The 15621-nt window shown below is 40.9% G+C and overlaps 1 protein-coding gene across 1 annotated transcript in view; it reads right to left on the reverse strand.

The window, feature by feature from the left end:
• Positions 1–15621, reverse strand: part of LOC134370151 (contactin-associated protein-like 4) — a 167595-nt gene that overhangs the window by 5762 nt on the left and 146212 nt on the right. Inside the window, exons 18-21 of the mRNA XM_063087160.1 lie at positions 13358–13597; positions 7705–7929; positions 5954–6087; positions 5024–5111 (exon numbers count right to left, since the gene is read on the reverse strand). Of these exons, the coding sequence (XP_062943230.1) occupies positions 5024–5111; positions 5954–6087; positions 7705–7929; positions 13358–13597 (687 nt within the window). The remainder of the gene's footprint in view (positions 1–5023; positions 5112–5953; positions 6088–7704; positions 7930–13357; positions 13598–15621) is intronic.

The following is a 15621-nucleotide window of genomic DNA, read 5'->3' on the forward strand; positions in this document are numbered from 1 at the left end:
ATGGACACTCTCCCCTCTCTTGATGTCAGATTCTTCCCAGTGTGGAGCTGTTCTTCTTGGGAGGGGGACACTGTACCAGGACCTGTCCCCTCCACCTCTGCTGTGGAAAATGTCCACCCACCTCTCTGAAGACAGCAAGGTCAGGCAACCGGGTTCCAGGGTCCAGGTCCACAGCCAGGCCTTCTGCGGGGCTGGCGAGGCACATGCTCCTGGCTCCTCCACACTGGCCCAGGCTCCCTCTATCCCGGGGGGAGACACCCACAGGGCTGCCTCGTGCCTGCCCCTCTGCGTGCTGGCCGGCTGACCCAGCAACTGTGCAGGAACCAGGCCAAACGTGCATCTTGCCTGGTGACGTGTGAAGTTGCACCATGAGTGCTTTGTTTAGCTTACAACTTTTTCATCACTAATACATGTGTATTTGCGTGTGTGGTGGTGTGTGTGTGTGTGTGTGTGTGTGTGTGTGTGTGTGTGTGTGTGTGTGTGTGTGTGTGTGTGTACACGCTTTATTTATACTTGAAGCTCTATCGGTCATCTTTCCTTTAGTTTTCTTGGACTGCTATCTTGAGAGCTCAGCTTTAAGGGCAATTGGGGCAAGGTCTGGGGAGGGTGATGGGAGAGGAGGTTGGAGGTGTCAACTGAAAAAGCCAGGGTTTTGGAGCGAGCAGGGGGCCGAGGACACGTTTAATCTGCTTAATGGTTTTTAGTAGAACTGGCTGGGTTATTTCCAATGAAAACAGATTTACTGTTTAAAACCTTTTCTATAGGAAATCTTGAGAACACAATCAAGTTTCAGAAAACCTCAGCTTAAACAAACTCCCAACTGATTCAGTGTTTAGGTGGGTTTGCTTATGTAACAATTAGTGTGAGTTGTGTGTTCCATGAAAAGAACAGTTTTCACTCTTTTGAAAAATAAATCCTGTAACAAAAGGACTAAACAAAAAACCAGAAAGCAGGACATTAAAACTTGTGTGGAGAACGTCTCTGCTGTGGACTAGGAGTGATTCTGGAAAGGACACAATGACAGAGGCAGGAACAAGTTGGGAGCATGTCATCAGGTGTCCCGTACCTGTCCTCAGCAAGAAAATAATCAGGAGGGAAAAGTGAAGTGTTCATCCCACAAAGATTAAAAGAAGACGCCAAGAAGCAGACATGAAAGAGAAAATGCTGTTTGATTCCTCCTGTGTTAATTTTGTGCTATTGGGAGTCAGAGAAGTTTGCAGTGGGGTGTGGGGGACTCAAAGGGGAGAGAGTGGGGGCTTCTGGGAGCTGGTAACATTCTCTTCTAGAGGAAATTGTGTTCAGTTTGTCAAAGCTCGTCCACATCTGCAGTAAGAATTTGTACACTTTTCTTGATGTGCTAGGGTGCTTCAAAAGCTTGTGGAAAGATTTGTATTATTGTTTAATTCTGTTTTTCCATGAACTTTTTGAGACGCCCTCATTTGTTATCATTAAAGTGTTCAAGGAATGCAAAGTCCATGATGGGCGTATAATTAAAAGGCGGCATCTTAAAGTCATCACATTATCTTCAACTTAGAACCATGAAACTCCAGGACAGAAAGGATGCTAAATAAAAGCAGGCAGGCCATTTAGGAAGTTAAGTCTGAAGACCTCAGGACTTCTGTTATCTCAAATACTCTTAATGGTTAATTGCTTACATTATGGGTTAGAATTTATATTGAGTTTGTTTAAAATTTTATATTTGAGAGGAATCTGAGAAATCATCTAGCCTACTTTTGTTTGTTCTGTGAGAATTTGCATAGTCCATCGTAACCTGAGCACAGAGAGGTTAATTAGCTTGCCCATGAACACACAGCCAGCAGTAGCAGGGCTCGGACTCAGGCCTCGCGGCCGACCACAGCTCGTGCCCAGGTTTCCCTTTCAGGACGAGGAGTCTGAAAACCGCTGGTAGACAATACACCACTTCAAATCCATTCTGAAACTCTCCAAGTTCTTGCATCTTTCCTACTTTGTGACATTTCTTCTAAGTGAACTAAATGGTTCCAGGGAAGAGTCATGTAGGGCGGGCAAGTCTGTTGAGTCCTCCATGGGGTCCAGGCTCTGGGACATCTTCCCTCACACTGGGGCCCCTCTGCCCACCTGGGGCAGCACACGTTGGGGCTTAGGGCTTGGCTGTTTTGTCCTGTGACCTTCATTGACTGTCGTTTTCTTTTTTGTTGCTTTAACTCGGAAGATCCCCCTCACTTCAGAAGAGTTTATTTGTTAGAAATTTTTGGTCCTTCATATGTTTTATAACCCATCAAAATCAGAATCAACAGAATCCTGATTACACAGAATTCTTTAGCATCACCACCCTTAGCAAGAAGTGGCAGCACCCTGATGAGGGTGTAGTGATTCAAAAGCTTTCGTATTTTAGGCACACATTCCTGATCATACTCAGACCAGAAGAGTTTACACTTGAAGGTGTCTTTCTCTGAGATGATTGCGTGGAGTCTGTGAAGACGTAACAGGAGCAGGTGTCCACGGGTAAGGCCCCTCGGGGAGGTAACACTGACCACGCATTTTCACCGGATGGCGACTCGGCCACTCTGTCTGAAGGCCCCATTGCATGCACTGTGGGACACGCCGTGTCTTCACACACCCCCGCCTCACACCTGACAGTGCCCACCCTGCACTGGGGGCTTCAGGAAGGAATTGTGAACGGGGAGACTGTGGATGAATCCACACAGGAGATGCCCACCAGGGTGGGCTGAAGGGTGCACGAAGCGTGACGCATGGGGCGCCCAGTGAGAGCGCCCGCATCTGAGCTCAGTGCTGAGCACGTCCCTTCTTAGCAGACCTCTCGAGCTCAGACAACGAGGCACCTCATGCACCTCTTTAGCCTGGAACATAAAGCTGCAGATTTCTTGGGCTTACAAAATGGTTTGGAAGTTTTATTAGGCTTATGGCAGAACAAATCTTAAAATAAAACTATCAAAATATGGAAAATGTCTTTAGCCAGTCAAAATCCATGCTCCCAGGCATATGGTGAATGAATTTTTATTTAAAGTCTCATGAAACCCAATTGCTTCAAGCTATAAAGTTTACTGCCCGACTTGAACTTCAGACTTACTTTTGGAGTCTCAATAGTATACCAATGAATACAACATTCTTTAAAAAAAAAAAGTATCCATGCATTCAATTCCACTCTAATGTCCTTGACTCATTTAATTGAGGGGAATATATGTGTGTGTAAGAATTAATTTTATACTTTCATTTTTATTTGCTTATTACACTCATACGATGTGATCCATTTCTTAGTTTGTTACATGATGGGTCGCTCATTACTTCACAGAACCTTTCATCAACAACTTTGACATGACATTTGAACATAAGTTGTGTGTTTAAAAATATCTTCTTGCCAACATCTTAAATAATGTTTAGTGCCTTTTACCTTTGTTAAACTATTTATGGGGGTGTCTCAACTTCTTGCTGAGGCTATGAAGTCTCTGAGGTCAGGGATTTGTGCATTTTAATGCTGCACCTACCATAACACCTGGCCTACTTTATTGAACAGAGAAGCACTTAATCAGTACATGTTTTCTCACTAAATGATTGGCCAGCTCCCTGGAGAAAGGCAGTCTCCTTCGCTCCGTTCACAGAACACCTGTATTCCGCAAAAATGCAGCCTTGCCTAAGGCTGCAGAACGCGGACATCTCTGACACTGTCAACCACTCACGTTGCTCAGACAAAGATCACAATGACCAGTTGGGGGGAGACAGAAGAGCTTAAAAGAGGACAAAACCGGGATTGCGTCTGCCCCTCTTTGACTGGGTTTACTCACACATAGAATTGTGAGCTTCTACATAAGGAGAAATGTGAGTGACTGAAGGATACAGGTACAGAGAAGCAAAAAGGCAAAAACTCATTATCTTGGGTAAAATATGTCACATTAGTGCCAATACAAGACCAGTAAAATAAAACAAACCTCTAAATCATTTCCCCCAAAGTAACATGTGAATATCCAAGATGTTTGCAGTTTATTTGTAACTAAAAATCACACGATTTTTTTAAATTTAGCAGCCTTTACATGTTAACACTTGGGAACAAGGGAACTGTAGGCAGGATATCTGACCCTACAGTGGCCCTGCTGTGCCTTCACACCCATGATGTGGCCAGTGGGAACTGGCCCACGTGACACTGACCACTCAGGTGTGTTTCTGCAGGTGTGGTAGCCAGCCGAGGACACATCCCCACACAGGGCAGCCTGGCAAGGCAGGGCTGCACTGTGTCTGGGACAGCAAACACAGGCTTATTAATTTTTTCCTTCCAAGCATTATCCTGGTAAGGTTTATGTACCTGCAGCTGTTAAACCCACACTCTAGACCTTCACGTCTGCTTTGATCACGTCTTCTTGGAGGTGCAGGAAGATTGCTGCAGCTGTTGTGCTTGATTGGCAGAGAGAGACAGGAGGTGCAGGGCTCCCAGTGTGTTTGAGCTCCTCTCGTGGGAGGTGTCTTTCCATGATTATGTGTGCACTGAGGCAAAAGTGTGGTTTCTGCCCTGATTGATCGGAGTGTTGATGGCATTTGGATGTGTTGTCCCCTCCAAAACTCATGTGGAAATTTGATCTCCAAAGTGGCAGTGTTGGAAACTGAGTCATGGGGGCAGATCCCTCATGAATGGATTAATGCTCTCCCTGGGGGGAGGGGGATTAATGAGTGAGTTCTGGCTCTATTAGTTCCCGTGAGAGCTGGTTGCTTAAAACTCCCTGGCACCTCCCCTCTCTCTCTTGCTTCCTCTCATCATGTGATCTGCTTGTACCCACCGGCTGCCTGCCACTTTCCACCATGAGCAGAAGCAGCCTGAGGCCCGTGCCAGATGCAGCTGTCCCAGAATCGTAACCCAAATAAACCTCTTTCCTTTATAAATTACCTAGTCTCAGGTATTCTGTTATAACAACACAAAACGGACTAAAACAAGTGCTGTAATTAACATAAAACAAGGAACTGTTTCCTTGTTGTGCTAGTGGCCTGACACTGTGACTGCAGTGGGGGCCGGCAGGGGCACTCTGAGTCTACTTACCTAAAATCCTGCCCAGCATGAGGGATTTGATGGCTTTGAATTCCGTGCCTGAGGACAGACTCACTTGCGTCTGCATTTTCTGGTTCACCTGTCGCATGAGAAGCAAACATCAACAGGTTTCTCATCTGTCAGTAACAAGGCAGGAAGCATAGGGAGCCAACAAACAAAACTGATTGAAAAATCCGGTTCGTGCTGCCCGAGATGAAAGAACCTCATCCGCAGGAGCTCATCATCCCAGCCGAGAACCAGCACCCAAACAATTTTTATGCCATGACACCCTTCACCAGTTCCTTCCTCTACTTCTTTCTCTTCACAGTCCTTATTATTTTCTGGTGCAATACAAATAATCTGTAATTGGTGGAATCCACAAAACGTTGTCAAAGCCCAAAGCTTTGGGTTCAAGCCCAAAGCCTTTGCATATCTCGAAATATGAAACATGAAACCAAAGCATGTTGTTCCATGTAGACAGCAAACACGCCAACACTTTCCTTCAAAAGTACTGGCAGTGTCTAATTTCACTACAGTGACTCAACCCTGTTTTGTTAGTTAAGCAAATTTTAATCATTATCATATTTTACATAAGCTGTTGCTTGAAATTGTCATAACATTTGTCCTCTTGTGAATTCTTATTGAGGAATCATTTTTTAAAATTCTGCCAGTAATTCACCGTGATGAAATAGACGTTTCCTTGGCAAGTAAATTAAAGGAAATCAGGAAAAATTTAAGGGGTCAAAATTTTATACTGTATCTGGCAGATTCCCACTACTAAGCAAATAAAAATACCAGACAATATTTGATTTCTTACCCATGACACACGAGAGAATAAAACAGAAATAAAACTCGTATCACGTGTTGTTATCAAACGTTGCTTTAGTTGACCTGTACTAGGGAATTACCATTTCAATTACTGTTGGATGAACACACTGTTACCTCTACAAAGACCACTCCGTCTTCTCTGCTAATCTTCACTTGGTGAAGGTTCCCGTCAGCCAGGTTCTTGAAGTTAAAGTTTAAAACATCAGGATCTTGATGGATATCTAGCTTGTACCTAATCTGCAAACTCCCTAAAGCAAAAAAATAAAAACAACAACAACAAAAAACCATTTTTGAACAAGATACTTTCAAAACTGCCTTTTCACACTGCAGAGAAGTTACTGTTATTTTCATGTTTCTAGCATGTTTTGCAGTTTGGATCTCTTCGACACAGTCTGCTGGGAGGTGCCATCACATTCTTGGTCTTTGCTTTCCTTGGAACGGTCCTTGCTTCTGTGTGTTGCTGATGGATCAATCCCTCTCAAATCATGCCGTTTTAAAGTGAAGACAAAAGTTGTTGTTATAAGACTCTCTTTCCTACAATCCTCTATTTTCTAAAAGAAAACACCTGAATCGAGCACATGCTAGAGTCCTCCCCACTTTTGTAAAAAGAACATTATATTAAGAAATGTTGAAGTTGAAACTTTGCAAAATATTGATTTATTTTGTTTGTACAGTCTTGTCTTCCTTGAATGTGTTTCCTATATTCTGCAAGGTGAGAGATAAAGATGAGCAGTGGCCCTGGGAACTGTCGTGCAGCCACGTGGCTACTGGATACCTGAGGGACCAGAGAATAATTCCAGTTGGTGGTGGCTGCGGATGTTAAATGCTGAACAGTGTGGAAGAAATCTCAACCAAATGCACCTCTACCATTAATTCTCTTTGCTTACTTATTAGCTGAAAAGTCAATTGCTGTGCACCCAGGGAGCCTTCCAATGTGCCAATGAAACACTCCTACCGTTCATGTGGTTTACAACTCTACACCTACAATGAAGGTTAATATTCCCGCTCAACATTGCTGCGTACACCTTGGATGTCAAAATCCTAGGGCCGTGTCTGAAATGGCAGCAGGTTGGTTTGTTTCTTCGCACACCAGAGGTTTCAGTTCTGAAAATCGCATCTGCAAGCAGGAAGTGTGGAAGAGAGATGCACTGACGTGGTTGCTCCAGGAGACAAGGTTTCCACACATCCACCTCTCCTGGCTTGGCTTCAGCTGCTACACGGGTTTCACCCTATGCCTTTAACTATTGCACAGCTGTAGCAAAATCCTGTTAGCCAGAAATGTTTGCAAGTTTTCCCAGATGTCAAATTAGCACCCTGACTTTCCATTTAAGATGCTTAGAGCCTGGCGATGTCTCTCCACCATGGAAAAGTAGGAGCTGGATGACAGTTGTGATGGTACCTTCATCTTCGGGTGGATAGGACCTGATTTACTTCAGGACCACAGACAGGGCAGAACAATGCTGCTGCTCTGGTGCATCTGGACAGTCACTTCTGCATGGTCTTGCTGCATCGGGAGACACCTTAACTCCTCTCCCCTTTGCTTAGAAGGAGGAGAAAGTATTTACACACATAACTAGATACCTTATATTTCTAAGATCTTGCAGGGATAATAAGAGTTCTGTTTACATGAGACACGCAAACTTACCAGGCATTTTACAGAAGAATCCTAATGTGATTACTGAAATGATAACTTAGCAACAATATCTTTATAGTCTTAAAAATAAAATAAATAGAAATAAAATGACATTTGGCGAACATGTAATTTTCTCCTCATTTGTAATTTGAGAGGCTCAAACACTGAAAACATCATATTATTACAGTCGTAGTAATTTAATTTAGTCTTCTAACACCAGAAGGATACTCACCATTTCTGGCGAGGATAACTGAAAGGTATTCCTTGTAGAAGGAATCCACATACAGGAGCAGGCTGGGGGTCTGTGCTGTTCGGAAGCTGAACGAGATCGTCTCTCGGGTTAGCGTCAAATCTCCAAGAAAGGAAGCAGCGTGGGAGCTGGAGTTTGTGCTCAGGGAATAATACTCCTGAAAATTGTATGTCACAGAGGAGCCAGCTCCAAAATATGCAGAAATCTCTGAAATGATATGCACATTTCAAAGTGATACAAGACTGAGGCTTGATTTGAAGTATAACTATGAATATTTGAATTATTTTAATTTCCAGAACATTTTAATAAATCAAAAGTACAGAATGATATGACAGGTGCCCTGTACCTGAGTACCACAGTTAATTGCTGGGGACTTTGGGACAGTCCTCGGTAAGTCTTCATGTTAAAACACACATGCGTCTTCTTCAGGAGGATGCTTCCTGTCAAAGCTCCATGAGCTCTCACCTGGCTGCAGGCAGAAGCCAGGCTTCGTGGCTGTTACCTGCTTGGTTGGTCTTTTGCTTTGCAGGTAGAAGTCTTCCCCCGGAGTGAGGGGGGAGGTTCCACAGACCAAAGTCCAGTCCTTTATTTCGCTGCCCAGTGGAAGGGAAGGCTGAGCAGATGGCACCATGATGCATTTGGGAGAGGGAAATGGTCATTTGTGCATGGGGGTGACAGCGGGCTGTCCTCTGTCTCTAAATCAGTTCCTGGGTATGTGCCATCGCATTATAAATGAGATGACCTCCCAGATGTGGGTCAGGCACGGGATGGGAGGGTGTGATGGGAGGTTTCGTTTCTGCACCTCTCTTATCTCCGTGGCTCCAGCAGGTCCATGCCAGCTGGGCCACGGTCATTGAGTGACCTCCCCAAGCCCAACCCCAGACCACCTTATTGCCCATGACACAATATTGACTTCTTATGTGATGTCTGCCTGCATGAAAACATTCAGGTTGCACTTAGCAAAGGTGCATACGGAACCATCAAAAATTGAGATCTGTGCTCATACAGAAGGAGCAACACACCTTTTTAATCGACTTTCATGAGGCTTAGTTAGGTACACACCCAATGACACCCTCCCATTTAGAGTATAAGATTTGGAGAGGTTCATGAGATGCATCCACCCGTGAAATATCCACCACAGTCAATAGTCAGAGCAGTTCTCACTTCCCGACAGTGAATCCCTCCCTTGCTCAGGCAACCACTGACTTTCTTTCTGTTACTCTGAATTAGTTGGCATTTTCTAGATTTTATATAAATGGAATCACACGTCATGTACTCTCTCTCCTTTTGCCTGACTTCTTTCCTTCAGTGTAAGGATTTTAAGTTGGCCCCGTGTTGTTTAAGACTGGGGTGGCACTGGACATAGCACAGTGCATTTACCCATCCAACTATGGACAAGCATTTGGGTTGTTTCCAGGTTTAAGATATGATGAGTCACCCTGCCCGACATTTGTGCCCGAGTTTTTGGGTGGATCTACATGTTCGTTTTTCTTGAGTGGATTCCTAAGGCTGGGGTGGCTGGACGTTGGGACTCCAGTTCCTCTGGGTCAATTCCAACACTTGCCGCTGTCAGTCATTTTAATTTCAGCCACTCAGGTGCATGTGCGGTGGTACCTCATTGTGGGTTAATTTGCATTCTTCCTCATGACTGATTCCGTAGAGCACATCTTCACGTGAACACCCGCCATTCGTATCTCTTCCTTGGTGACGTGTCTGTTCGAATCATTGACCGTTTCCCCTTCTGGTTGTTTGTCATCTTATTGGCTGTACAAGTTATTCACATCTTCTGGATACAAGTCTCTTGACAGATATCTGTTGTGTGACTGTTTTTAATAATCGTTTCTTGATAGTGTCTTTTGAAGAGTAAAAATCATTAATTTTGATGAAATTTATTATGATTTATATTTTTTGTTTCCTAACTTTTGTTTTCTTTTCCCAGGTGACAAATATGTTGTCTTGTGTTTTCTACCAGAATTTTTGTAATTTTTAGCTTTTACATTTATGTCTATTACCCATTTCAAATTAAGAATTGCATGTGGTGTGGGTTAAATGTCAAGTTATACTTTTTGTTTTATTTGGCTATCTACTTATTCCAGAATCACTGCTTAAAAGACTTTCTTTCCCCCCTTTGAATGCCCTTGACACTTTTGTGAAAAATCAATTGAATATCTGTATCGATCTCTGTATCCCTATATACATTTATGACAGATTCTCTCTCTCTCCATATATAGGAATACACACACACACACACACACACACACACACACACACTTCTTCATTGTTAATTTGTTCTTGTTTAAAATAAAATACTTTGAAAATTCAAGGCCCTATGTATTTTCATTTAAATTTAAAATTAACTTGCCGATTTGGACAAAATGTTGATTCAAACACTACATCTATAGGCCAATTTGAGAAGAAATGACATAGTAATAATATTGTCTTCAAGTTTATCCTTCATTAATTTAGATGTTAATTTTTTAAATAGTTTCAATTCAGAGGTCTTATTTTGTTCTGTTTATATGTAAATATTTCATATTTTTGGATTCTATTTTAAATAGAATTTTATTTTTTATTTTTTCTATCGTTTGTACTAGTACATAGAAAATCAATTAATTTTTTTATAGTGACCTTGTTTTTTATGTCCTTTAGTTCTACTAGGTTTCTGTAAATTCCTTATGGTTTTTTATACAGATTATTATATCTCCTAAGACTAAAAAGAAATTTACTTTTTCCTTCCAATATGTGTGCTCCTTACTTCCTTTTCTTGTCTTATTGCATTGGTTAACAACTATAGCATGTTGAAACAAGTGGCAGGAGTACAGATCCTTGCTTCTTCTTCAGTCTTAGGTGAAAAGCATTGTCTTTCACGACTAAGTATCTTAGTCATATGATATTAGATGTCCTTTATTGGGTTGGGAAATTTACCCTTTATTCCTAGTTTTCATACTGAATTTTGTCAAATGTGTTTTCTGCTTGTATTGAAATGATTATGTTTCATCTCCTTTATTCTGTTAATGTAGAGACTTTCCTTGAAATATTTTTTGAAAATTAAATCAACATTGTACTTCTGGGATTAATCCCACTTGATCAGGATGTGATTTTCTCTATATTGCTTGATTTATTTTGCTAATACTTTGTTAAGCATTTTTGTGTATTCATGAAGTATATTTCTGTAGTTTCTGCTTTGTTTTATATATTTTATGGTTTTTGTTAGACTTTTGCATCAAATCTTCTTTACTTAGATTATAAATTGTATTGGAAAGTCTTCTCTCCTTTTCATTATCAAATAGTTTGTGTCAGACTGGCATTTTTTTCTCAATAATACAGAAAAAATAATATAATGTAAAATCATATAGAAAAAATTTACCAGTGAATCAACTGGACCTTGGCTATTCATGGTGAGAAGATCTTTGTAAATTTAGTTTCTTTAATAGGTACAAGTTATTAAGATTTTGTATTTATTAGTGGGTCAGTTTGGTAATTCGTGTCTTTCAGGGACTGTATCCATTTAATCTAATTTGTGAAATTTATTATCATGATACTGTTCATCATATTCCATTGATATCATTTTAATATTTGCAGGATCTGCTTTTCCTTCACGTATTATATTCCTGATATTTGCAATTTGTGTCCTCTTTTCTTTGTTCTTGAGAATCTTGTTAGATATTTATCAATTTTATTGATCTCTTCCATGAACCAGCTTTTGATTACATTGATTTCGTCCTTTGTCTATTTCTTATTTTATTTATTTCTGCTCTATCTTTTTTTTGTTTGTTTGTTTTTTTCGTGACGGGCACTCAGCCAGTGAGTGCACTGGCCATTCCCATATAGGATCCGAACCCGCGGCGGGAGCGTCGCTGCGCTCCCAGCGCCGCACTCTCCCGAGTGCGCCACGGGCTCGGCCCTGCTCTATCTTTATTATTTCTTTTCTTCTACTTTTTTTTGGGTTTCGTTTTGTCCTTTTTTATCTAGATTCCTAAATTGCAAGTGTATACTATTGATTTTACACTTGTATTATTTTCTAATGAAATAATATAAAGTCGTAAATTTTCCTTTAAATAATACCTTAGCTGTTATCATTTATTTTAACATAGTATATTTTTAATAGTCACTTAAAATATTTTCTAGTTTTATTTATGAGTTTTTTCTTAGCTCATGGATTGTTTACAATTAATTATGGATATTGTCATACACTACTCTGAGGCTCTCTTTTTACTTTTATTTTTTGGTAATCTTTTCTTTCTCCTCTTCAGATTGGAGATTCTATATATATATATATAATATATACTTGCCTTATCTTTAAATTTAGTGATTCTTACTTCTGTTGAACTCATCCAGGGATACATAATTATTTTTAAATTTCAGTAATTGTATGTTTCTGTTCTTATATTTTCACTTGTTTCTTACATGGTTTCCATTGCTCTGTTGAAGTTCCATATCAGTTTATGCATAGATGGCATATTTTCTTTATTTCTCTGAACTTCATTTTTTTGACTGACTGGATTATAAGAGCTATTCAATGTCTTTGTCTTCTGAAACCATGCACAAAAAGGCCCACTCAGAATTAGTTTTTATTAATTGCAATTTTCCCCTAAGTAAGGAGTACAATTTGATTTTTTTTTGCATGTGTAGTACTTTTTATTGAAAACTGGACATTGTAGATAACTCATTGCAAATGCTCTTAATACCGTTTGTTCTTATTGTTTCTGTTTCTGTTGTTGTTGACAACAACAGCTAACATGCCTGCACTCCACCCATCACCCTGTCACCCCGTAGCATGGGTCTGCTGGTACCTCTGTGCTGTGGCTGCCTCTAGGAGTCCTCTTGAGATTGCACACCCTGGGAGTTGTCAGGCAAGGATTAGGGCAGAGATCACATTTGAAGCTGGGGTCTCCTTCATTCTGTTGTGCCTTTGCTTCTAATCTCTATTAATCTACAGCTATTCTGTTGCCCTAGGGTTCAGGGAAGGAAGGTTTGTATGCCCACTTTCCTCTGCCAACATTATTAGAAGCTTCCTTGGTACAACTGAACTTCACATGTGTGTCTTGAAATGGTAACAGATGATTTGATTTGCCGTCACAGATTTAACTTGAAATATAACCTATATAATTGTGTTCCGACCATTTCTAAGCAGTTAATTCTTTCAAAAATCAAAAACTGATTCAATTTGGTATCGCAGTTTGTACTTTAAATCCCAGTGGCACAATGAAACAGCCCAAAGTTTCCTGAATAATAAAAATGTACTTATTATACCAATAAAATATATTTTTGGAAGAAAATTCTTCTTGTACTACTGGAAGCTATTACTTTAAATAATATCATTTAAAGTAATATTGAAATAGGCAAGGGCCAGGTGGGCAGATTTTTAATAACTCATTATCTGAGAACAGAAGCATCAGGTAGAAAACTTTAGAATGCAGAGATAGTGTTTCAATAAGACCCTGGGATTAATATTAGATCTTACATTAGCAGTTGCTGACTTTTCAGCAGTAGAGTCATATTTCTTTCTAATAAAATAATATTGGCTGTAAAAAGGTGACTTACAAAAGGAACTCAGGAACTGAGATACTTTTATCAAATAGCTGCACAGAACAGGTTTTATTCGATCTTGGTTAAGCTCCTCGTTCGCACTCACCACTGGAGCAGAAGGGCCCGCTGTACGCAGAGAGCTCACAGTCACACACGAACCCCTGGGGCTTCTCCCGGCACTGCCCTCCATGGAGACACAAGTGGCCGTAGGTACTGCAGTGTCCTGGACAGCCTGGCTCCACTCCCGGTGTGACCTTGGCTCTTTCCTCAAGGTCCAGAGCCTTTCCATTCAACTGCAGAGACCGAATGCAGCCCAGAAAGCCTCTCTGCCTAGTGGCTGTGCCGCCTGAAACAGAAACACAGGACACGGAGCTGGTGAGCTCGCCCACGCAGGGCTCCATGGAAAGTGGTGAAAATTAAGACCTCCCAAATGATTTATAAGGAAGTATTACTTTGGAAACATAAATTTTGACACTGGAAGCATAAATTTTGACACCATTGGGGAATATGCAAGAACACTAAAAAATTAATTCCTTTCTTAAGAAAAGCGGAGTTGGGTTATTCTAAACAGATCCCTTCTTAATCAACTGAGGAATCTACTTTTAAGTTAGCCACATTAGAATGAAGAAGAAAATTTATTAAAACACCAATATTATTGGACTCATTGTAATGTAACGTGTTGTACATTGATATGATTAGCTAAAATGTGAGAATACCTTTTAACATCAATAAACTGACTTCAGTGGATGTCTGACAAGTATGCAGTGACAAGAACTAGATTTACTCTCCTATCTTGAAAGCAACTTAAAAACCAGCCAACAAAACAAAAACCAGCCACAGTTCTGAAGACGCTGGATATTTAGAACAAATGACAGTGATCTCTGGAATGAGGGAAAGTGTTGACGGAAGTCTTGTAATTGCCCCGGCTTTTTGCCTGGAGAGGATTTCTGGGCCACGATGAAGATGTAGGAGCCCTGGAGGGGCTGGGAGTCCCGAGAGGCTGGCAGGGCTCAGCTCCCAGGAGAGAGGCCGGTGGGGAGAGCCGAGTGGGGACGATGCTGGGTCTTTGAGTGTCCCACGCGGGCACCGAGCTCAGCACTGGCTAACGCACCCTGTGAGGAGAACATCGAGGCCAGAGACAGAGCTCCTCAGATAAGAGGAGCAACATTCAGGGCATCTCCAGCAGGAATGTTGAAAAACCACAAAATTCCAGGGGAATCTGGCACAGAACATAAAAAAGTTTTGCCTCAATAGTGGAAAAAATTAATACTAGACTATTTGCCCTCCAGTCCTACCTAAAAGAACCTTAAAAGCAAAACCACAAAAACAAACTGTTTCCATGTACCTTAATCTCATTCCAAAACAAACCTCAAGAATATGTAAAGAAATGCAAAGCATCTAGCATCCAACAAGGTAAAAAATCGCAAGGTCTAGTACCCAATAAAAAATTGCCAGGCATACAAAGAATTTATGACAAATCATGAGGAGAAAAACTGATCCATTGAAACTTATCCAGAAATGATACAGATGATTGAATTCACAAGGAAGATATTTTGAAAAGCTTTTATGGCTAAATTCCATATGTCCAAGAAGGTAGAGAAAGGGTTGAATATTTTTTTTTGTAGAGACGAAACGAAGTATATTAAAAAGACCAAATTGAACTTTTAGAGATAACACTACAATTTTTGAGAAGGAAAAATACATTAAAGGGGATTAAATATTAAGCATTGCCAAAGAAAAGATTAGGGAACCTGGATATCTGTAAGCTAGCCAAATGAATCACAGAGGGAAAACGGACTGAAAAGAAAGACAAAAGAGCATCGGCGAGGTGCGGTCAAACTTCAAGCAGCCTAAAACATGCTGATGGGGACTCCTGACAGTGGGGGCAGGTGCAGACAAACATCACAGCTGAAAAATTTCCAAATTGGATTAAAACAATAGACATACGGCCTATGAAATTCCATGAAAGCCAAACACGGGAAACAGAAAGAAAACTAAGACAAGCTGCTAAAAAAAATTTGCTTAGAAGTATGAATAAATAAAAAATAATAAAAGCCTCCAGAGGAAAAAGGGATCATAGATGAGGATGACAGCAAAGTTCCCATCAGAAAGGAAGGGAGCCCTAAGACGCTGGGGCAGCGAGTCCAAGCAATGAAGGGAAAACAGCATCATTAACCCAGAATTCCTCATGCAAAATTATCTTTCACAAGTGAAAGTGAAATAAGAGTGTTTCCAGATAAACAAAAGCCAAAACAATTCATCACCAGCAGGATCGCACTATAGGAAACGTAAAAGGAAATCCCTGAAGGAGGAAAAAATGTTGTCAGGGAGAAAACTGGATCTGCACACACGGAAGGTGTTCGTAAGTGG

This window comes from Cynocephalus volans, chromosome 1 (assembly GCF_027409185.1).
Source record: "Cynocephalus volans isolate mCynVol1 chromosome 1, mCynVol1.pri, whole genome shotgun sequence".
NCBI classification, from domain to species: Eukaryota; Metazoa; Chordata; class Mammalia; order Dermoptera; family Cynocephalidae; genus Cynocephalus; species Cynocephalus volans.